Here is a 23,069-nt window from a genome sequence, read left to right as displayed (position 1 = left end):
AGATTGGGCTGCCAGGGAAAGTGACAAAGCGTTCCCCGGAGACTTGTCCCGGTTCCACTGAAGTGACCCCTACACTCCCTCCATTCCAATAAGGCTGCTCTGGCCACTTTGCCGAGGCCGTTGGCCATCTGGTAGATGAGTTGAGACCATGGAACGTTCACAGCCCCAAGTTCTATTTAGGGAATTACTGTAGATGATGGAAATATTGTTTTATGATGTGAGACAAAATCTCGCTGCCCTCAATGAAGCGGAAATGGTCCAAAGGAAAAGAATGAGACGGGGAGGACTTGATATCCCCTATTGGAAGAGCGGTTATTAAAGAGATCATATAAAGAAGGGATATTCTTATATCTGACACCTCCAAAGTGCAATAAATGTACAGTTGTCTTGATAGCATTGTCTATCTTTCCACATACAGCATACACTACCAGTCAAAAGTTGGGACACATGCATTTTTCTTTATTCTTATTATTTTTCACATTTTGGAATAATAGTAAAGACATCAAAACTATGAAGTAACACAAATGGAATTATGCAGTGACCAAAAAAGTGTTAAGCAAATCAAAACGATCTTATATTTTAGATTCTTTGAAGTAGCCGCCCTTTGCCTTGATGGAAAGGCAAAGGCTTTGGAAATAAATTCATACATAGGCATCAACTTCACTATTTATATTTGCCTAAAAAACAAATTTCAAGCATTTAAACATAAGCCTTTAATTCAAAATGGATTTAAGATCATGAAAAACATAGTAGATTCAATCAGGTGTGTCCAAACTTTTGACTGGTACTGTATATAATCTATAAACACATAAATATACATTCTGCAACCATGCATGCAGTGCTGGGTGGACCTCTTTCTATTCATGAGGTCATACATCCTACAGACAGAAGTCCTCTGTGTCTAATTCAACAGACACAGTTTCATTTGGCAATCTCCTGCTGAATCAGCCCAAGTTGCATGTGCAGTTGTGCACGTGTGTGTGTGTGTGTGTGTGTGTGTGTGTGTGAGTTCAGTGGAAGTGGGCCTGTGACTCTATGTTTGCCGGAAGGGACTTCTGTTTGGTATCCAGGCAACCATATTGTTTCCTCGGGCGTGGTCCAGTACAAAGGTGCAGTGGTGTTTCCATGGTGTTTTTAGAACTAGCCAAATATGGAAAATTCGAGTCCACTATACTATAAAAAGCAGTGGTATATTAAGTTCATATGGGTCCACATACTGGATTGGACCAACTCATATTATCAGTGATTATGTGGCTAATAATGATGGCATAGTACGCAACTGTGTATGTGTGTGTGTGCATGCAAAAGCAATGCTACTGTACCTGTTATGAAGTGGAACTGTTTCACATTTCCTAAAAGTGATGTAAGGCTGAAACTGTGCAGTACGCCATTCTTCCTGCTGTCAATCATTGTGTGTGTGTGTGTGGGGGGGTTTGTGAAAGAGAAAGAGAGAGCTAAGTCTTGCCTCACTGACGTGTGTCTGACACCCTCCAGTCATTTCATACACACATTTATCCCACTTTTGCTTCTCTAAATACTGACACTGGGTGTCATTTTCAAACTCAAACAAAGCAAGATAATCCTGTGCTAAAAAACCCTCCACTGCAGCATGGTGGTGGTTTGGTCCTTGCACAGTGGCACTTTACATACACCATTACTTGTCCTTAGCGGTTCATTACAATGAATGTCCCTCTCTCTGACACCTGTCAACATCAGCGAATAGATTACATTCTATTGTGACAGGCAGTAGTTTACTCCTGACAAATGGAGCAACAAATAGATCGAAGCCACGCTGCTTATTTGCATCATAATAACACGCTGCATTACAGAGTTATTTATTTGAGTAGGACTTGTACTGAACTCCGATGACAGAAGGGTGAGAGTATATTTTAGCCCAATGATTCATGCAGGGAAGGCTTGCTGAGCATGCTTGCATTTCGTTCGTGTTTCACATTCATCGCAACATACTACAATCACACCTGGGAGAAGCCCAGTATAGCCACCATCTTCTTCTACTGGCTACTGGGCAACTACACAAGCAACTGCAGATTAGTTGTACAGGGATCATGACTCATTCACTTCCCATGCCCATGCTGGTGACCTTCCAGTTTAAAGACCCATGAACAAGCTTCATCATCCGGACTGTGTTGAGTATATATAGGTCAGACTGTGTGAATACAGCACCATGATTTATGGAAAAGTCTGATGTAAGCCTGATATACACACTAAAACTGTCACTGGTCATGATGAATTTTCATTACTGTAATAAAATCAAAACAAATATTTGGTAATCACAAAACACAAAAATCACACCACATGTAGTGTTTGTTTATTGCAAGTCGTAAACAGAAAACAGTGGAGTTCAGAATTGGTGAAAGAATAATTGTAGTAACACAGATGAAGAGTTTATGAAATATTTATTCAAGGGATTAAAAAGACAAATGCAGCAGGGCTGAAGTGCAGCATTTCGTTCTACAAACAGTGAGCCCTGCAGTGTCTAACGGCCTACAAATGTAGAATAGGTAATAATCAACACAGTAACAGTCATACAATACTAGAATGCACATTCTTACAGAATGACTTGTCTGCAGTGTCTCGTTTGTTTCTCTAAGCTAGCTAATGGCAAAAAGGTATAATACTTCAAATAGCGCATCATCTCAAGGAAAATAACAGCAGGGTTATTTACTAGAAAATAATAATAAAAATATTGATCTTAGAGAATTATACAGCTTATTTTGCCTCGTTTCACCTCCTTCATAATATGTCCCATAGGGGTAGTAGTACATTGGCTAATGAAATTTAAAGGACTTGAATTAACAAAGCAATAAATACACCCTGTCCCCTGGTAAGAGTTACAACCCATTTATCACAGCCCCCCCCTCCCAATGCTGCAGCCACTTTCTGCCTCGAAGAATGCTTCACTTTAAACACATCCATGCATATCATTTGGTACAACACACATCTGTGATATTTATCAACACACCATATGTTACTACCCACAGATACTGACATATACTGTAGGTTGCTATCAAAATATGCTGAAGAGTAAAACAAATGCATGTGATATCAAGATAGACTCATGGATGTGTTGAACAGTGAGCGGACACTGCTTGTAACAGACGCCTCAGAGATCCATCGCTCTAAGTGGGACAATCTTTAGACAATACGTAGACATTTTTTAAACTGAATCCCACGTTCTTTTTTCATAAACCATATGGCCAGTAATGTTGTCAGGCAGCCAAACTGTAAATGTGGCATTTTAAAAAACAGAAAACCCCTCAGATTTATTGGCAATGTGCCCCTGAGCTCCACCTGTGTGTGCAGCAGCCTCCGAGGTGAAATTCCTCTGGCTGTCAGCACATCACTGTAAACGCACCGCACCTCCACCCACAATGCAACTCTCCACACCTGAGGATCGCTTTTCCGTCTGAATTTATTTGTTTTTACTCGCATCATCTCAAAACTCCCCCTGACCACACATGTTCTCAATTGCACTGCTATAGGGGTGCACAATTTCTAAGAACCAAATATGTAGTGACATTTTACGTGTAGCTGTAATGTGTACATATCCATATATAAATATGTAAACATGGCAAAAATTGAAGTGAAGGACCTCCATGTCCTGAAGCACAATAACTTATAGCAATCATGTGGGGATGCCGGTACTGCATGCAGTACAACGCAGTGTAGTTATGTAGTGATCTAGTGTTGTCTAGCACTCTCCTGGAGCGAATATATGTAACACGTCTAGGCAGCATCTCTAATCAATGAATCATTCCCCATGGTGGTGAATCTGACCTGACACTGCTAGAGGAAAGTCAGCAGAGTAGAGGAGAACAGCAGAGACTCAGGAGAGGATCGGGGGCGGGGGTGGGTTGGGAGGGGGGGCTGGTTGTCTCAGGTCTGAATGTACAGGGGGAGAGAAAAGGGCTACAAATAATACTGTGGTGGATGGTAAGTGTTGCGTAGAGAGGGATGAGGCTGGGGGACAAGGGTTCAGGGCTCGGCCACGGCACTGGGCTCCTTGTCATAGATGTAGCTGCCCACACCGCCAGTGTTCACCCCTGGAAAAACCACAAGGCAAAGAGGGTGTCACGGGTTGAGAGAGAGAGGGCGAGAGAAGGTACAACGTGAGCATGCATGACCGGTCGCAAAACAGCTCCTGAGTGGCTACCCAGGTCTCACGAAGCTGCTGTGACAAAGACAAAGCTATGTTGAAATCTCTCTTCGGTAATGGTCGTTTTGTGCAAGATCTGCAACGTGCGCAGCATGGATCAAGTGCTCAGACAGACAACATTCACTTTCAAGTGTAGGAGATACAGTATTTGGTGTGTTGAGAGCACCCTCTAGCGGTTACCTTTGGGTCCGAACAGAACGGCATAGCATGGTTTGTGGCAGTAAGGCTGGCCGTCATGCTGAAATGAAACAAGACAAACCATTAACACAACAATGAGACTCTCTTCCTTTCTGTCTGCATTTCTTTTGTTTTTCTGTATGTGCTTTTTGTTTCTTTCTGTCTTTGTTCTGCCTGTTTTTCTTTCTGCCCATTTTCTTTCTGTCCTTCCTATTTCTTGCTTTTTCTTTACTTTCTTTCTGTTCTTCTTCTTTCTCCTCAATCCCTCTTTCTCTCACCTCTGCGTGGCTGCCGGCTGCCAGGGTCTTGCTGCACCTCTCACAGCGCAGGCAGGGCCGATGCCAGTCCTTGCCCAATGACGTCACCTTCTCAGCTGCGTGACACACACACACACACACACACACACACACACACACACACACACACACACACACACGCCTAAGACAACATGGCAACCACTTTGCGGGTTCCCGCTCCTTGCCCCAACCCTTTTTCTCACCTTGTTTCTTGGAAGTGTGTGGAACTACTTACCAAAGTATACCTTCTTGCTGCATCTGGGACACAGGTTGGCCTCTCCGGAAAAAGTGGTGATGCTGCCAGCTGCCAACACATTACAAACACATTACAGTATTGGAAAAGGCTTGGCAGCAAGGAAAACGGTTCATTAGAAGACCATGAATCTCTTCATTTAGGTTTGAAACTCAGTGTATTAGCGGTCTAAGGTTATAGAAATAAAATCAAGCCACATTGTAAATAGATTTTATATGTTACAAGATGGAATTGTTGACAAAAGCCGACTGGAAGAGGCTGATCTTGCCAAGCAAAATATCTTAGTTGCCAAACCAAATGATTTCTTGGTCTTATTCAAGCCCTACAACTCCCAAAATTCACTTTGCCTCCCTCCCACTGGAGCCAGTGTAAGTTGAGCATACAGGTGGTGCAGTGGGCGGTACCAAAAGGCAAAAACACGATTCTTATATCATAGATGAGTTTTCTGACTTTCTGAAAAACAAGTGGGTGGAAACTGCTGCGAAAATTGAAAACTGCACAATAGAGATAAAACGACCAAAGGACATCAGCTGATTCTGGTCTGCGTTCCCTTTAACATACAAATGCTGACAGGGTGTATGTCCTCTGGCTGACCGCTGTGGGAAGTTCCTGTCTGTCAAGCTTGAGAAAATCCCGTTGACGTCCCGGCAGTCTCTCTGTATCGAGGTCCTTATCAGTGAGTCAGCAGTAGGACGCTACTTTCCTTCCATCGTACCACTTCTCCAAAACACCCAAACGTGGGACAAACTTCCCTATCGAGTAGCTTTTTCACACACTTTCCTACACATGCGCGGTATACGCAGTATGCATACATGCACGGCACACACACACACACACGCACACTCTCTTGCCATTTACCTTTTGCTGGTCCCTTGGGTGCATAGACTCTCTTCTCCTCAGGTTTGGGGGCTGAATCCACAGCAGTGGGAGAAGGGTTGTTGTTGACTGGAGTGTCATACACATAAGAGCCTGCTCCGCCAATGTTCACACCTGTATGGTACGGGATGCAGGAAAATAAGCCATTGCAATCAAACAGAAGGACAGATTAATTTGAATTAGATACCTAAGGCTACTGACTTTGCTACTAAAATATTCTACTCGATTTTGCTGATGTCTAAATAGTCATCTTTGCTTACAATATGAAAACTGCGTCTTATTTCTGACAAGCTGTGTTAGACAACCAGATTTGTGAAGTAGATTGTGTTGAATGAAATTAAATGTACTATACCTTTTGGCCCAAAGAGGGCAGCATAGCACGGTTTGTGGCAGTAGGGCCTTCCATCGTGCTGCGGGAGAGAGAAACACACCATGACTGATACTGATAAAACAAAGTGAATCAATAGACATGTAAAAAAAACTGATGATGCAGCGAGGGTAATTTCCCAGTGACAACCGGGACGTGCCTGAGGAACCATATTATTTGATATCACCATGCGTTCTCTTATCTTGTCTTTTGGGTTTATTTCTGCGTGGGAAGAAAAGAGGTAGGCAGAAGAGGAGAAAGAAAGAACGTATCTAAAAAGGGAGTGCGGGCTTCTTCTGCAGCTCAACCTCGGATGATGTCAGTGTCACAAGTTCCCTCAACACATAATAACGACACCAGCGGTATCCAGGAAACAGGACTGTGTTGATGGACCCAGCGCCGGACTTCAGTGCAAGCTCTGTGTCCGTACGTGCGTGTCTGCCGGTGTTTCCACTTGAAGAGCGGAGAACCCGGTGTTAAGACACGGACGACCTGCTGCTGATGCATGCTGGGAAGGCGGGGGATCAGCACTGAGGGCCAGAGCGGCCACTGGTCCAGAGCCCAATGCCCATAGATGAGAAGAAGCAAGCGGATGGCACCGACGCCATGGGCGAAGCGCCAGTCCTTGGGGGAAAAAAACTGGCGTGAAGCGAGAGACATACTACCCACAATCCCTTGCGCCTCTGCCACACGTGGCATCCTCACAGCGAGCCGCATGAGCTCCTTTTTCCCCAAGAAGACGGTGAGGTAGAAAAGGGCCTGTTCTCTCACCCTCAATAATGCATTAGCCATGACAGGATCAGCTACTGTTGAAGCAGCCACACACACCCACACACACCCACACACACACACACACACACACACACACACACACACACCCTGGTTGACATTTATGAGCTCCGTGCAGATCTGGCTGCCCATGCTAGGCCGTGACTAAGCACTGATGACTTTCTCAGGACAGGACAAACTGACACAGAGGGCTTCATTGTCCACTAAACCGGCTGGTTCTGGTACAGTCTACTGTACAGTATGACCGCGGCTCTGGCCCCCGCTGTACGTCGGGGGCAGGAAGGACCCTAAAGATGGATTATCCACCCCGCCACACAGCCCCCTCACTTCCCACATCCCAGTCTGTCTTCTCCATCCATCCATCCCTCCTCCTTTTCTTTCCTGCCTCTAGGGCTGAACGATACTGACAAAAAGTTTTTCTTGTCATTTTTTTTTAAACTTTAAAATTGTTTAAAGAAAAGTGATTTTGTTAAAAAAAAAAATAGATGTCAGTGTGCAGGATTTACTGAGTTTGAGTATGATGAAAGGGTTTCACCAATATAATGACAGAAAAGAATATAACAAAAAACACTTCACCTCATTTTCACCAATTCATTTTTTGGTCCTGACTGCGTGAACGCATTTGGGTATTACACCTTCATCAGAGCATCAAGAGGTGTAATACCGAAACGCGTTAGCAGTCATGGCCAAAAAATAAACTGGTGAAAATGAGGTGACGTCTTTTTTGTTATATTCTTTTCTATCATTATATTGCTGCTTTCTTTCAACTCGAACACTGATCGTTGAAGTCCAGCGCCCAGCTACAAAGTATCCTTTTGGAAGAAGCGCACCTGTTTCTATTTTGTACTAGGCTTTCACCAATATTGTACTTGATTCATGAACCAAAGATCACCCGCAGCACTAAAACACCTTGTTCAGAAATCCATTTTGGAATGCCCCTCTCTCTTAAGCAATTACTTGCAGCCTCTGTGATTTGGAAATTGCAGAAATTTATATTGAGATTTTGATTTTTTTTTCCGATTAATTGTTCAGCTCTACCTACCTCCTCCTAAACTCCATGTCCCCTCCACTCACTGCCTTGCTAGGTCCAGCCCCTGTATGAGAGACCATGAGGCGGATTAATTCAGCCACGATCTTATATGGTGGACAGTGGAGACTTATGACCTTGTCTTTGGAAGCTTGGCAGTCTGCCATCAGCCTTGGGGAGCTGCTGTCCTCCTTTGGCCCTAACCCTAACCCCCCCCTCCCCCTCCCCCTTTTAAAGAAACAGTCAGCATTGCTCCGAGGTCCCTAACCTTTTGCATACCGGGCCGGGGATAACATCAAACACCCTCCCCGACCCCACAATCCCTTTACATTCCTTCATTTTTCATGCAATATCTCCCAGGTTCCTGGGCCAGCCTCCCTCTGTTTCCATGACGATGATCGGGCATCGAGTTTTTCCCTACTAAAGCCAGGCTCTTTGCCGTGCCGATGCAGCCTGGGGCGGGATTTGGATGCTGTCCATGGAGAGAGGAGAGAGGATGGAGAGCGGGAGCGAGTGAGTGAGTGAGTGTGTTAGAGAGACAGAGAAAGAGAGAGAGAGAGAGAGACAGAGAGGTAACAAATACAGAGAGACTGCTGTAGATTACGTGTTACTGTAATCATACAGAGATTAAACGACAGGACAGCATCCTTTGGGGTCTGCAGGGAAATTGCCTTTGTGTACAGAGAGGCTGAGGTCACATCCTTCCCGTGCAGAAAGAGGAGCAGGGGCAATGACGTAATCAGATGAAGGGGTTTGGGGGGGCGGGGGGGGGGATTCACTCATGTACAGAGAGGGTGAAAATTGAATCGTTGGCTGGGTCATGAAAGGCAAAGGAAGACGAGAGAGATAAGAAAATCCCGAGGGTGAGGACGCCAGCTAGTGAACAGCGCTCGTACGTTAGACCACAGTCGGGGAATTAATGTTGAGACGTGATACTGCAGTCTTGATTACGTAACAGAGGAAGACGGATCTGAAACCAGCTCATCCTGTAGTGCTAAGGGGGTTTAGTTCCCACTAGGGCCACCCATACTCAGGGATGCAACCAGGAACAGGAGAGCAGAGCAAGGAAAAGGGCAAGTGCACAGTCCTTTCCTATAAGAAATGCATGGAGCTGTGTGAAATGAAGTGAAAAAACCTGAAAAATCACATCCCTGCCTACTGAAAAATAAAGAAAACACTTAACGTTGTACTGTGTAATACTATGACTTCTCATTCTACATGTGTATTTGTTCCTGCATTGTGTTGTTACATGCTTCAATGTGTTGGGAGGTTTTAAGGCCACTGCAGTTTTACCCAAAATTTTACCCAAATTAAGACACTCGCAGTACTGAAGAGCCCTGAAGCGCCCACCAAATGGCTTGTGTTATCCATCAATGATGTACTGTAGAGAAAGTCTGTCAATAAGTCGATGCATAACCAGCCGGCAGTGGCTTCCCCTGTTATATTTCACAATAGCAATGTATGCACTGCACAGAACCAAGTCATCAGGGGTTGGAGGCCTTTGAACCCATGAGATCAACGCTACTGCAGTGTTATTTTATTAAGAAAAACAACATCCATACATAAAATAGAAAGGACTGACACTAACAGAACAGACAACAGAGAAAAGCCCCAGTCTACCAAGTCAGTTCAAAAGAACATAAGCCATTTGATGGACACTTTTATCTGAAGTGCTTCCCAGTATCATGAGTGTATATATATTTAGCCTGGGTGGCCCCAGTTTAAATTGAATTCCTAACCCAGGCAGCGTTCGTGACATGCTCCACACACTGAGCTATACAGGCTAAAAAGAGTCCATGTCGCTTTCCCAGTCCCAGAATAAAAACCCAATCCCATGCTTGCGGACAACAGGATCTCTTTTTTTTTTCCTCTTTAATATTTCACCATGCAGCAGTGTGTTGAAAAGGGAGACTGTCCTTCAGCCAGAGGGCCTGGGTTTCATTCCTTTGCTGAAGTGTCCTTGAGCAAGAAGCTGCATCCCTACCAGCTGCAGGGCCGCTGCTCTGTAGCCGACCCTGACGTTTGACCTCCCTGTGGAGGTGGGCAAGCAAAAGGACTGATTTCTCATTAACAGAGTGTTTCACGGGGGGTATTCATGTGTCACGGAGGGTCGAGTGTATGCAGGTTTTTGTTCCAACCAAAGACTACAGCGGGTGATTTCACTGATTAGCTCACCTTCAACCAGAGAGGAGGAACTAATCAGTGAAATTATCTGCCGTAGTCTTTGGTTGGAATGAAAACCTGCGTACACTCGGCCCTCCATTGGCACACGGTTGAATACTCCTGGTGTATTATGTATGACACACTGTTATGTCAACAGTGCTGTGCTGTTGCTGGTGGTGTTTTACTGACCTCGGCATGGCCTCCTGCATTCAGAAGCTTGTTGCAGCGGTCGCACTTGAGGCACAACTTGTGCCAGTCCTTCCCCAGCGACGACACCTTTTCAGCTGCACATGAAAGACAAAAGACAGAGAAAGAGGGATGTGGGGGGGGGAAGTGGAGCGTGCAGGGGACATTGTCAGTGAAAACATTCAGATAAAGCAGCATTTATATACGTTACTCTGAACAATGGCCTTTATTTTTTCCGTCAATTGTGTCGGCCTTTGTGCGTCTTATAATGTGCCGTTCAATCTCTCAGCTCGGAGGGGGATTACGTTCTCCATTGCTTCACTCTCCAGAATAATGATTAGCCTGTATCTCTGTGCGGTTCCACTGGGGGCCCGGGGACACTGGGAATGCCTGTGAACCATACAGGATGCCGTGATGATGTCATCGCGGGACAGACAGACAGTGGCGTGAGTCCCAGTCCAGCTGGAACGGCGGGGGGTGCCCGCAGCTAACCCAGATCTCTTTGTCTAAACCCCGCCCCCTCCCTCCCTCCCCCGTCTATACCCATCCTGCTGCGGACGGCCCCCGACCCCGTTTCCGTCCCTTTTCCATCCCGTCTCCCAGACCGACTGCCCCCCCTCCCCCCGCCCCCAGACGAGCGAGGGACCCTAATTATACCCTTTCCAATTATAAATCTCTGCTGCTTCCACACAATGGGCCCTGTGGAGTTGTGCAGGCAGCAGAGGAAACACCTTCTCTTATCACAGCAGGGCACAATCAGCCGGACACCACCGTCTGTTTCCTACATACCCTCACTCATAAAACACACACACACATATGTATGCAGTGCACGGACATACGTATGCACACACACACACACACACACATACACACGATCCTCTCTCTCTCTCTCTCCCTCCCTCTCCCATGCCCAGAGGATTGCTTTAGAGGATCTGACTACTCCCTGCAGGGGTTTCTGTTTACTCTCCAATCAGTTTCACTGTCAGTTTTCACTGTCAATTACACTGAGACAAACAGTCAACAACAAGGCCCTGGAGAAGAGCTGGGAGTGTGTGTGTGTGTGTGGTGGGGGGGGGCGACCTCTCATCAAGACAATATAACAGAGAAGTGCTGACTTGGACAGAGGAGACTGGCGCTAATATTAAATCACTCTAAAAGACACTGTTAGTCAAGAGTAAAAAGCCTATCATAAATCACACCGTGATTCATTGATTTCCTCTTAAATCGGAGGATAACCGCAAAACCTCCAGACACCTCTAGACAGTGTTTAAAGGAAATGTATGAATGGAACCAGCAGCGCGCGCATGTGTGTGTGTGTGTGTGCATCATTGACTTCTGTCAGAAATCGGAGGATAACCGCAAAGAGACACATAAACAGTGCTTATCTGCTGTGATTGTGTGTATGTTTTCATTCCTCCTAAATCAGAGTATAGCCACAAACCTTTAGACACCTTTAGACAGTGTTTAAAGAGAGTTTTAAAGAGAGTGTATGAATGGAACCAGCAGGGGCTCAACCAGTCTCATCTGAGTGTGCGTGTGTGTGTGAGTGTGTGTGATTTATTTCCTCTTAAATCTGAGGATAACTATACACCTCTAGACACCTCTAGACAGCACTGAAGAGATTATGAATGGGACACAGAAACCCTCCCAGTGTGTGCTTTCTCTCTGTGTGCGTGTGTGTGTGCGTCTCATTGATTGTCTCAGAAGCCCTGACACACCTCTAGACAGCGTTGAAAAGAGAGCGTATGAATGGGAACAGACATGCCAGTGTGGCCTCATTTCTGTGTGTGTGAATGTGTCTGTGTGTGTAGTAATAAAGTCCACTGTTTAACAGCTCCCTGGTTTAAAAGGGCAGTTGTTATTGTAAGAGGGGCGAGTCTGTCAGAAGGGTGTCTGTCTGCATTATGTGTGGAGGGAGTTATAGAGTAGGGGGAGGTGGAGGGGGGATCTGCATCTGGTCCAGCTGTTTATCCCCCCCACTACCAGCCACCCTCTATCCTTATTATCCTTATTCATAAACCCCCCTATCACTGAAATAACACCAGGAAATTTGCCTTTGAGTTGATATTATTGCATGGATGCATTTGTTAGTGCTTGAGTTCATAAAAGAAGCATTTGCTCCATAATATGCGTGTGCCCCATGTGCCTCCAACACACACACACACACACACACACACACACATACAGTGACTATGACTGGACCAGAGAAAGAGAAATCAGTCAACAGTCAGAGGTCTACCAAGTCGACCAAGTCTATAGGAAACGCGGACTCAAATGAAGCTTACATCCTCGCCCGCTAATGAAAAGCCACCGCCTCTTCCTCCGCTTCGTTATGGCAACACCGTGAGGGTATAAATGCACACACTTGTGTAAACAAACAAGCTCCTGTTCACAGGAAACTCTCTCCGGATATTCACATTAACACTGTCAACACTGATGAGGATGTGCCAAACCCTTTTAGCCAATCTATTTTCTCTACCATCAACCTACAATTAGCCTCGACTCCAAAGCACACAACGAAGGGATTCCCCTGTGGTTTAATGTACATAGTGCACATACCTTGGTAAATGACTGTGTATTTTTACTGTATGAGATTGGAGTTTCTAGCTGCAAAACGTCTGGCCTCTCATTGCTGTCTGTCTTTGCCGCAGGCCGACTAAAAGATACCTGGAATTAAGTAGGTCCATTATTGCAAGCTCAGTCAATATGAAATGAGTACAATCCCCACATTTTCTTTTATTTTTAGTTTTAGATGCTCCAGTTTTAAAGTGCATAGTGCAGAAGTGCTATACAACCTTGTTTCAAATGTTTGATCACATTTTCCTCAGTGATATAATTCAGTCAATAACATGAAACGTGTATGTTTTTTAGCATGGGTGGGCCCAGCAGGAATCAAATCTCGAACCCTGGCATGGTTAGTGCCACATTCAGCTGTTATGGACCAGTCAAATGTGCTTGCTGTTAGATGTGGCCAGAAAGGCTCCGCATTTGTGGGATTTAGGCTAACCCTAACCCTTTCACAATGATGTCATTATTAAATCTTGTCAAATCTTGTGTCTGTGTTTGACAAAAAAAAATAAAAAAATAAGTCCTGTTTCCTTTTTTATGAACGTCATTCTTGATACAGTGCTGATTGACAGATGATGCTATTGCAAAACGCTTAGCACCAGAGGAGAAGAGGACAAATGAAAGCAGAGTGCCAGCAGTCAGAGGTCGTCACAGAAACCATACGGTACCTGCACCACTGTAAGCTGCTTAGCTTCGTTCATAAGTTCCTGACCTAAGCTCTTCAGTCTGGCTCCTCTGATTGTATTGTCAACATGGTTCAAATAACTGAGATAGTTTGGCTACCTGACTTAACCCCAGTGTTTACAAATGCCTGGTTTGATTTGTGATGACAATTCAGTGGAAAGTTCAGCTGAGGTCTTATGATAGGAGACAATGTTTTACTTTAACCGTACTATTATGTACCATGCAAAACCGTGATTATCAAAAACCCAAAGCAGTAGTAGTAGGAGTATTTGATGATTTAGATGCTTCTACTTTGCTATATGGAAAAAGCATTTAAATCATAAATTACTCACGCTTCTGGTCTTCATAAAACATGACATAGGCTATTTATATGCAACATATATGTGGCCTATATACTTTTTTTTATTATTTTTTTTTACATATACAAGGATATATGCCTATTGGACACCTGTTACAGAACACAACTAATGAGTAACCACACAGTTTTCCTCATTTGGGAAAATCCAGGCCCAGAGAACAGCTAGAACACAGCTGCTATTGTTTCTTCCAGTAACATAATAATAATAATAATAATATCCATAATATCTGTCTATAACAGTAAAAATCATCTGAGGCCAAAGCATTAACTGTCTTCATCTGACAAGGCTGTTGTGTTCTCTCGTGGACTGAACTCTTTCAAAGGACCTAACTTTCCCTTTTCCTGGGAAATTGGAGTCATAAGGCATCTGATGGAAGGGGGAAATTCAACAATTGAACATCAAATAGATATGGTGTCTTTGTAAACATGCCAAGGCGTATATGAGATTAGCCATGTGAGTTTCCATTCTGCCTCCAATGATAGAGCTGCATCAAAGAACATCAGTCTACGCTATAATCAAATCAACTTTTTATTTGTTATATTACATGATGCACTTATACTTGGGATCATATTATGAGGGAAACCAATTATTCTGTGTGTATGGGCAGAGATGCTGCTCCCTCAGCCAGGGCCAGCAGCAGTATGGGAGCAGGCCCAGGGCAAACAGTGTAAAAACATACTGTAATTGGACGGGGCATTAAGCAACAGAACTTGTACATTAACAAGGAGTCTACAGGGGCGAACATTAATGGCCCATTTCTCCAAATGCCTTAATTACAGTTGCTTAATTATCAACAATAAGAGGCAGCTGCACCCAAACACCAGAGCTCACGATGGACTGAGTTTCACCCCGGGCCAGGCGAGGAGAGATTTGTCCTCTTCGCTTTACTCAAGGTCTGAAAAGTCATGACGGACAAATAAGCACAAGGTACTGGACAACATTTACACAGCTGAACCCCCCAGCATGCAACGCGACAGGAATGTCCGCCAGGGGTTGGGCTCTGAAATCTCATATGGGTGCTCTCTTGTCACTCAATAACTCGATCGGGGTGCAGCGGGGGGAAATCCAATGCTTTCGACAAAGAGGACGATGCCATGTCCGCTGCTTGGCGTGCTGCAGGAGCTCATCTCTATAACCGTTACTCACTGTTGGCCTGTTATCGACTGGGGCCAAGATAAAATCAGCAGGGACTGAATAGGCTAATGTTTCTGGATGTCAGACGGCTGTATGAGAGGCCTGGAGAGAAGTGACACGCTTAATTCGCCGAGGGATGAGGGGGGAATTCCAGCCATCAAGATGCTTCATCACCACAAACAGCTCTATAACTGTATTCATCATTCTTGCAATGGCTTACATCCCTTTCTCACAGACGAGGCTGGCATTAAGCGGGTCTATTTTTAAACTGACATTATCAAATGGCCCATATGATTAAAGCTGTAAAGGAATGATCAACATATTTGGGACAAATTAAGCTTGAGCCATGACGTAACCATGTTACAATGTTATTTGTAAACACTTTTAAATCACGGCTGGCTGGATTCAGTTCTGTTGCAGCCCTCGGTAATGTGGACCCATCTGTTCAGCCCTTCGTACTGTAACCCCCTCCAAAACACACACACACACACACACATAAACACACAAACACACACACTGCCCTATCCCCATCCCCCCTTCTCTTTGCCTCCATCCATCAGTGACAGCTGAGTCCACGCAGGCACTTTTTCTTTTCTTTTTTTTTGTCACAGCAGTGTGTGATAACTCCATGTCCCACTAAACGCCATATACCCAACTCCTGGGGGCCCAAAGGCAAAGCAGAGGGCCACACATGGAAGGTGCACAGAAACAGGGAGGGTGCAAACATACAGCTTCCAACTCAGGGCCTGTGGCAGGAAGGAAAAAACAAGCAGCCTGCGTTTCCGTCTCTGCATCCTCCCTCCATTCTGCTCTCTGAAGTACAAACACCCTCAAGGACATATGGCCTTTTACTTGGATTAAAGTACAATGGCCATTCAGTCGGGCACACACTGGCATTCAACCCCACCCAGTGCACTGACTTTGGATGTTTTTCAGTAGGGGAACAGGTTGTGCACCCGGCAGCATCACATACCCAGGCTGTCTAAATTTTGGGGGGGTGTGGTGGGTTGGGGTCAATTCCTCCTCAAGTCAAAATGTAGCCTAAACTGAAACTGCAATTTGCAAATAATTATGCATTCACCATAATCTCTTGATAGAAGGGCTGCACAGTTTTGGCTAAAATTACAATCCTGATTATTTTGCTAGATATTGTGATTATGACTATTAGTCTTGATGATTTGGGGAGCGAATGTATTTCACAGACTATGTGTATCGTAAAACACGATTATACACGATTAAAAGTCTAGCCGTACTGGATAGATGGAAAGATACAAAAGACTGGCAAAAGATTTATGGAAGAGTTTGTTTCTGACTTTTGAAGAACATCCTCTGCTGGATTTGAGTGAACTGAAAGTGAATTGACCCCAACAGTGGTGTGCTGGACATAAGGATTGATTTGTTCAGAGACCACGTGTGCTTGTAGTTCCCTGTGGTGCTTGCAGTGGCTCTGCAGGGTGGGGACTGACGGCAACAAACCTCTGGGACACATGTGTCTGGATCCCTCTCTCCCTGTGGCTGATGCAACCCCACAGCAAAACCTCGCTCTGGAGGTCGTCTGTCGCCTCAGTCGAGGCGAGGTTTCCTCTCCAGCCTTTCTCCCTTTCTCTCCCTCCCTCTGTGAATAAAGAGGCCGACCTCGTGAATCCTGCCGGCTGACGCAAATGAGCTGCAGTTAACTCGCATCCTGTCTGCGTTTGGTCAGAGGAGCCGCAGGCAAAGTGCCGTTTCACTGTCCCTGCCTCAGCGGCTCGTTCACCCCTCCCTCACCCCCGGGCCCGCTCGCCCCGCACTGCATCTCATCGCTAACCGGCCAGGACACCATGTCCCTGGCTAGAGGGACTTCAAATAGGTCTGGACTGCATGACTAGCCTACAAAGTAGTGGACCATGCATTCTACCGTGGGAGTAGACCTGTGTCGGTAGAACGGCACCAACCCTGTTATAGATCTAGGCTGTGGTAATAGGATAAATATGATGCCTCCTGGAATAGACATGTGACAGAGCCATAGAAGGCAGTAGCGTTTGTATCGCTTTGAGTGAAATCATCTGAGTCTTGTAAAATGTAACAAAGTTAATAATAAAGTTATAATAAAGTCATTTCTGTGTACAATCAATAACTGAAAACGTGGTGCGCTGGAGTAATTCCCTTCCCCACTGTGATCTGATTTTTTCCAAAGTGAATAATTTGGAAATACTTTAACTGCAAACAACCAGATCGGTTCCTCTGTCCATCTGCTGTTATATAAAAGGTCACACTCTAGCAAGGTGGAACCGTTTCACCTGTGTTTGGGTGCACCCAGTGTAATGCCATCTGCATTAGAGGATCATATCTGTGCCTCAGAAAGGCAGAGAAAAAGGACCCTCATTGACTGGTTTCACAGAGGCTCACAGGTTATGCAATGGCACAGAGCGGGAGGCATCGACTCAAGAAATGACGTTACATAACTGACAAGGTACATTCACACAACCCATGGGGCAGCCAAGTGGAAAACAGGGTACTCTAGTGTTGACAGGAAAGAGCGAGGGGGAGGGAAAAAAGATATTGTGTGGATGTTTGGGGTAGAGGAGGATAAAAAGAAGTGTGTGTGGGAAACAGTGTTCTGCTCCGGCACCGTCAGGGAAGGGTTGAGAGGACGAAGGTATTCTGCCCCCCCTGAAAGGACAAACCAGCAAGCGGAGACAGAAAGAGCCTTGTGTGAATAGAGATGTCGTTTCTCATTATAATGCATGAGGCACTTTGAGAGTCTCCGTTTAAATAAAGGCGAGCCATCCCATCCCATTTCCCCCTCTTTCCCTGTACTTAAAATCCAGGGGAAGAGGAATTCGGGGCCTGAGGCGAGACCCGGTGATTGAAGAAAGGGAGAGAGAAAGCACCAGAGAGAAAGAGAGAGAAAGTGAGTGAGTGAGTGAGTGAGTGGGAAAAAGAGAGAAAATCTCACAGCAGAACACCATTAGTTCCCATTAGTTTCTCGTTTATTCACTTAGTTGCACAAAGAGCCACTGCTGCCATTTGTCATGCACGAGAGCCACCGCTGCTGCTGCTGGACCACTCAGCCACATTCGGGTCCGGGGTTGGGAGATTTAGTGAGCCATGCTGTGTGTGTGTTGTGCACTCTCTCTCTCACACGCTACCCAATGCATTCCCACCGGGTCCATGACCTGGTCACATGTCAGTCGATAGTCCCCGGTGTGTTTCTCAGTATCTCTGCACCACTGGAACTGACAGATGTGAAGCCACAATGTGGGAACAGTGGGAATTTGAGTTCAGCCACCCTGCTGCACTTATAAAAAAAAAGTAATATCTGAGCAACCCTTGAGATGTGGTTGCATTCTTTTAATGCCAGGGTTTCTTCTTCTTTTTTTTCCTGATGTTATTTATTTGGGTTTCTGAAAATAAATCTGCGAGACATCCCTTTTTAGGCTGCCGGCTCTTCTGAGTGATTGAAAAGCAGAGACAGCAGCTGCAAAGAGGGGACAGCAGTTCAATCCTATAGTCAACATTTGCCTTTTAGTGGCAATGAAATTAAGCCATCTGAAGACAGCTGTCCAGTAAAGTAACGAACGGAAAATAATAAAACATTTCCCCGCAAAAAAAACCCCAAAAAAGTTTCCATTCCAGACGGTGGCTCACCGCCGCCGTTTGAAATTACGTTTTTGCAGAGAGGGGGAGAGAGAGAGGGGCGGAGTTACACGCCATGCCCGCTGATTCCAATATTGGGCAACGCCAGCTGGAGGACCAGGTGGGTGTACTGCAGGGTGGGCCAGTCCCCGCTCTATATAGCAACACCATGAACCACTCTCCCTCCGCAGGAAAAATGGGAGCACATTTTGATCCTTATACGGACGGGAAAAAGACAATTTACTCTATCAATAACACATGTCCTGGTGTAGATCAAAAGCAGCAGGCCGTTTCTTTCCACGTTTCTCCCCCTGTTCATTCCTGCATCCCGACTTCCACCAGTCTACAGATCTAACTTCAGCCCGGCACAGGATGTCTTGCGTCTCTCCGGAGTCTCGAGAGAGCGCCAAGCGGCTGAGAGGAGGATGTATGTAGGTGGAGCTGCTCAGCTCATTCTATAGAAGCAGTCTGACATTCCTCACTGACATCATCTTGATGTTTCAGGCCGTGGGCGGCGACAGCCGAACCGTTCTCCCTCCCTGACCTCTCCCTTGCCTCGTCACAGCTCTGACAGTCGCATCCTCCCCTTGCAATGACTGAAACCTTAATATTACGGCTATTAACTCCTTCGCTCACTTCCTCCACTCCTCCCTAGTTTGACGTCTAATTCCACTCATGCTGGTTAGCTGCTCCCAGCATCATCATCATCATCATCCCGCTGCTCTACAGTCGACTCGGCCCCAGGCGCACTCCACCCAACGCAACACACCCCAGCCGTGGTAAAAATAACTTCACTAGACAGAATCTCAGTGTGTTACATAAAAAATAAAAAAAAAGAAGATAAATCATAGAGGAGCTGTGACTAACTCGCCGACATGCTGCTGCGAATTAAGGCTACAGCACAAAAGAATAATCAGATGTGCATGATTGTATTTTAGGAAAATAAATCTTGTTTGCCCGCGTATTATTCCGGTCCAGCGACTCGCGGGACCCATAGGATGAGCAGCAGCTGTGATGTTCACTGCCACTCCGGTTACGTAAGAGGACTTCCATCCACTCACATAATTGATTTTGACCCCGTGACAGCTCCGGGTGCTGCGAAGTGTAGGAAGGATCAGCACCGAGGAGCGAAATTTGTTTTTGTTGCGCCACAGACAGCAAAACACAAACACAGGAGGATTACTCAGGATTCAACAGATCGGCAGCATATGCCTCCCTAAAAATAAATCCATCCTAACTCGAAAATTGAAAAGGGAGCACATCATGTGAAATCTCAGATTCAAAGCAGCCGTGGGTATTTTCAATTATCTTCACGAGCTGATCTCTCTTATTTCTCTGCGTTGCTTTTGCACTTGTCAATGTATGTGTGAACCTCTTGCAGAATAAAACGCCACTGTAGACCCTTCTTATCGTAAATATAACATGTCATCTTCCTCAGTGTGACCAAGTGTGAATCAAAGCTCTTTGCCCAAGTGGGTGTTTTTGTTTTGCATCTCTGTTTGCAAGCAGGTTTTCTTCCCACTGACACAGCATGATGTTACTATGCTCCTCTATGAGTGGGCAATATCAGCATATGGCATTACTGCACTCTTGGCAAGGGGCGCCCAGCAACCTCCAAAGCCAACTGCCAAGCTTGGATATTTACCAAACACAACAAATTAAATATGGCACAGATCAGACTCAAAATAAGATAAATCATTTAAAAAAGTCTTGTGCAGACAGGGAATGCTTTCCATCACAGAAGTCATATGTATTTTATCTGCTTGCAAAATCATAATTCATTGAAACGTTTGGAAATGTTTGCTCATGCGGCCTAGGTTTACATGGACCCTTTTAACTGTCCAGCTTTTGGTTTTCCCAAAGTTTGTCTCTATCAATCATTTACATTGCAAGGCACTGAGTTGACCAACTCTTGCTCTAAAATAATGCTTAATCTAAGGAATGCTATGAACTGTATTTATGTGAAGGATTCCTTTGGGAATTGTAGGCAGGTTTTTTTTTGTTTTTTTTTCCCCACCAATGGTCCAAAGTCAACAAAGTAGTATTGAGCTTGGGGGACACAATATTAGGCTGATGACACCCATACTGCAAAAATGCATTACATATGTTAGCATATGTTTATGGTATGTTTCAAAACATGTATAAATAGGCCAAAAACGTACTTGTCGATGTAGATGATGTTTATATGACATGCATTTTGGCCAGTTTATGTACATTTTGAAACATACCTCTAAACATATTCTGAATGTGAAATGTAATTTTGCCATAATAGCTATACAAGACAACTTCATATCTAACTAAAAGCACTGTTTCATAACATTTGCAAATAAAATGAAGAGGTTAACCATAACCGTTGTGTAGGATAACAGCACTAACAATGAAAAACAGTGTAACTAGTGGGGTCCACACACAAGACACGTTGATCCTCTGTCACGAGTATCATTTAGCTAATGAGCGGGATCACCATCATGTGCTAAAAGTAATTGCAAAGCGGGCAGCACTCACCGAAATACACCGTCTTGTCACACTTGGGACACTTTGAAGCCATGTTGCGATGTTTCGGGTCGAGTGCAGACGGTCTGTTTTGTTTACTAGAGCGGCGTCCACTTTCTTCTTCCTATGACTCTCCAGAGCAAGTGCTGCTCAGTTCCGTTGATCCGTTCACAGAAGCTGGGAGCATCTCTTCAGTTCACCGCTCCTCATTTGCATAGCCCCGCCCCCCGCCACGATGCCCGTCCTGATGCTGCCTTCAGGTGTTGTCGGGAATGTTAAAACTGAAACTTGAGCGCACATGAACGACCCAACAAAGTGGCAAATACTACTGGGAACGTTTTAATTTTTTATACCCCCGAGTTGCCAAGATGTGACGTTTATGGGGCCGAGCATGAAAAACATGTTGTTGTTGTTGTTGTTGTTGTTGTTACTGATGGTGAAAGTGATGTATTTTTTTTATGTTATTTATTTGCAGTCTATGTAAATAATTATTTAATGTTTCTCTTTTCACTGTTTGCTTAACTTTTACTTTTACATTTTTGTCTTTAATAAATTAATAAAAACATTTTTCTCTTCATTCTGCCACTGCAGCACATTTCTGTTGTTTTATTTCTAAAACAAATTTCAAACAATTTGAGGTCCTGTTGCTGTGCCTAGCCCTTTATGTTAGCATGTATGGATATTTAGCAGTGCTGGCTTTCCATTGTCTTTTATGTGATGAAGAGCACTGCGCTTGGCAGTGTTAATAAATGCATACATCCTTGAAGCAGCTTTCAGTGTACAGACTCTACTTTTGTTCCATAAAATCAAACAACAGCCACCACTGATCACAGGGTCCATTTTGTTACTATTTCCGAATGTCTTATAATGTACGGATTAAAAAAGTTCAAGTATGAGTTTACGAGCAGCACCTGAACGCAGCACCACTCTCTCTTTGGACCAGCCTCCGGTCAGTCACAACCAACTCAGGCGGGAGAGAGGTTTGGGCAGCCGGTAGAGAAATCTACAGGGGCAACTTGCACTCCCACTTTCTTTTCCCCCTTTCCACTATATGAGTAGGCAGTGTTTCGTTGAACTACAATGCGCCCTTTCAGAGTGAGTGACTCGTAGGAATTTGTTAGGGAAAGGAAGACGCTGAAACGTGGCTGGGGTGGATCAGCTTTCTTCAAGGAGGCTGCTTCTTCTTCGTGGCATTTAGGCCTGCAGAGGGAGATAGGCGGCACTGAAAAGGCAGTTTTTGAATTTCTCAGAATCCAGCCATTACATTCACTTATACTGACTAATTAATAGACCCATTCATAAGACTTTATCAGTTACTCCAGCAGTGTGTCTGGTTCTTTCCACAGGGCCTCTTGAGTGTCTGAGGTCACTCTCTTTCACACATGGGTGCTGTCTGTCTGTCTGGCTGGTGACACAGAGCAGGTCCCGCTCCAGCAACGGACATTCTCCTGCTATTTCCCACAGCTGTGTCCCGGCTGATTAGCACCCCTCCGCATGCCTGTGACCGGTTCCTCCTTATCTCTGAGCTCACTGTTTTAAAAAAGCATTAAGTCTTAACGGTCGGCCGGAGACTCCCCTCTTAAGGTAGTGCTATTGTACACAGGGCAACTTTTAGGGCAATCCTGTTTGGCAATGGTGCCCAAGGAGTTGCCTCATCATTGTTGATTGGATCACACAGAAGTAACTTGTTGCCAGGAAAGATTTGAATGGGTTTTTGACCCTGTGGTTCTCCTTTCTGCCTGCTGCTGTGTCCCAAAGTTTAAACAGGAAAGGTGGGAAACCGTATAATGCACAAAACAAGAAGTTTAGGAAGAGTGCCAAGCTTGAAACGCGTTGCATCTGAGTTGCTTTGAAGTGCCTGTATTTATTAGCACTATTTATAGCAACTAAACTTTGTGTTTT

The 23,069-nt window shown here is 45.0% G+C and overlaps 1 protein-coding gene across 1 annotated transcript; it reads right to left on the bottom strand.

The window, feature by feature from the left end:
• Positions 1-2,400: 2,400 nt before the first annotated feature.
• crip2 (cysteine-rich protein 2) lies at positions 2,401-21,307 on the bottom strand. The gene is made up of 8 exons (XM_071915653.2): positions 21,180-21,307; positions 10,315-10,409; positions 6,132-6,189; positions 5,762-5,893; positions 4,886-4,954; positions 4,633-4,727; positions 4,358-4,415; positions 2,401-4,064 (listed from the first exon to the last, which is right to left on the bottom strand). Exons 1-8 carry the CDS (start codon positions 21,220-21,222, stop codon positions 3,997-3,999), a joined length of 618 nt encoding a protein of 205 aa, XP_071771754.1. The 5' UTR covers positions 21,223-21,307; the 3' UTR covers positions 2,401-3,996.
• Between the last annotated feature and the right edge of the window lie 1,762 nt (positions 21,308-23,069).

Source organism: Centroberyx gerrardi, chromosome 17, assembly GCF_048128805.1.
Source record: "Centroberyx gerrardi isolate f3 chromosome 17, fCenGer3.hap1.cur.20231027, whole genome shotgun sequence".
Classification (NCBI taxonomy): Eukaryota; Metazoa; Chordata; class Actinopteri; order Beryciformes; family Berycidae; genus Centroberyx; species Centroberyx gerrardi.
This window is presented reverse-complemented; position numbering and strand designations above follow the sequence as displayed.

Excerpts from the sequence above, each read along its gene's own strand:
- crip2 (XM_071915653.2), bottom strand. The coding sequence starts at position 21,222 with ATGGCTTCAAAGTGTCCCAAGTGTGACAAGACGGTGTATTTCG. Across the intron at positions 4,728-4,885 it reads CAGCAAGAAGGTATACTTTG|CTGAGAAGGTGACGTCATTG; the intron begins GTAAGTAGTTCC and ends TGTGTCACGCAG. Across the intron at positions 4,065-4,357 it reads CGTTCTGTTCGGACCCAAAG|GGGTGAACACTGGCGGTGTG; the intron begins GTAACCGCTAGA and ends TGGTTTTTCCAG.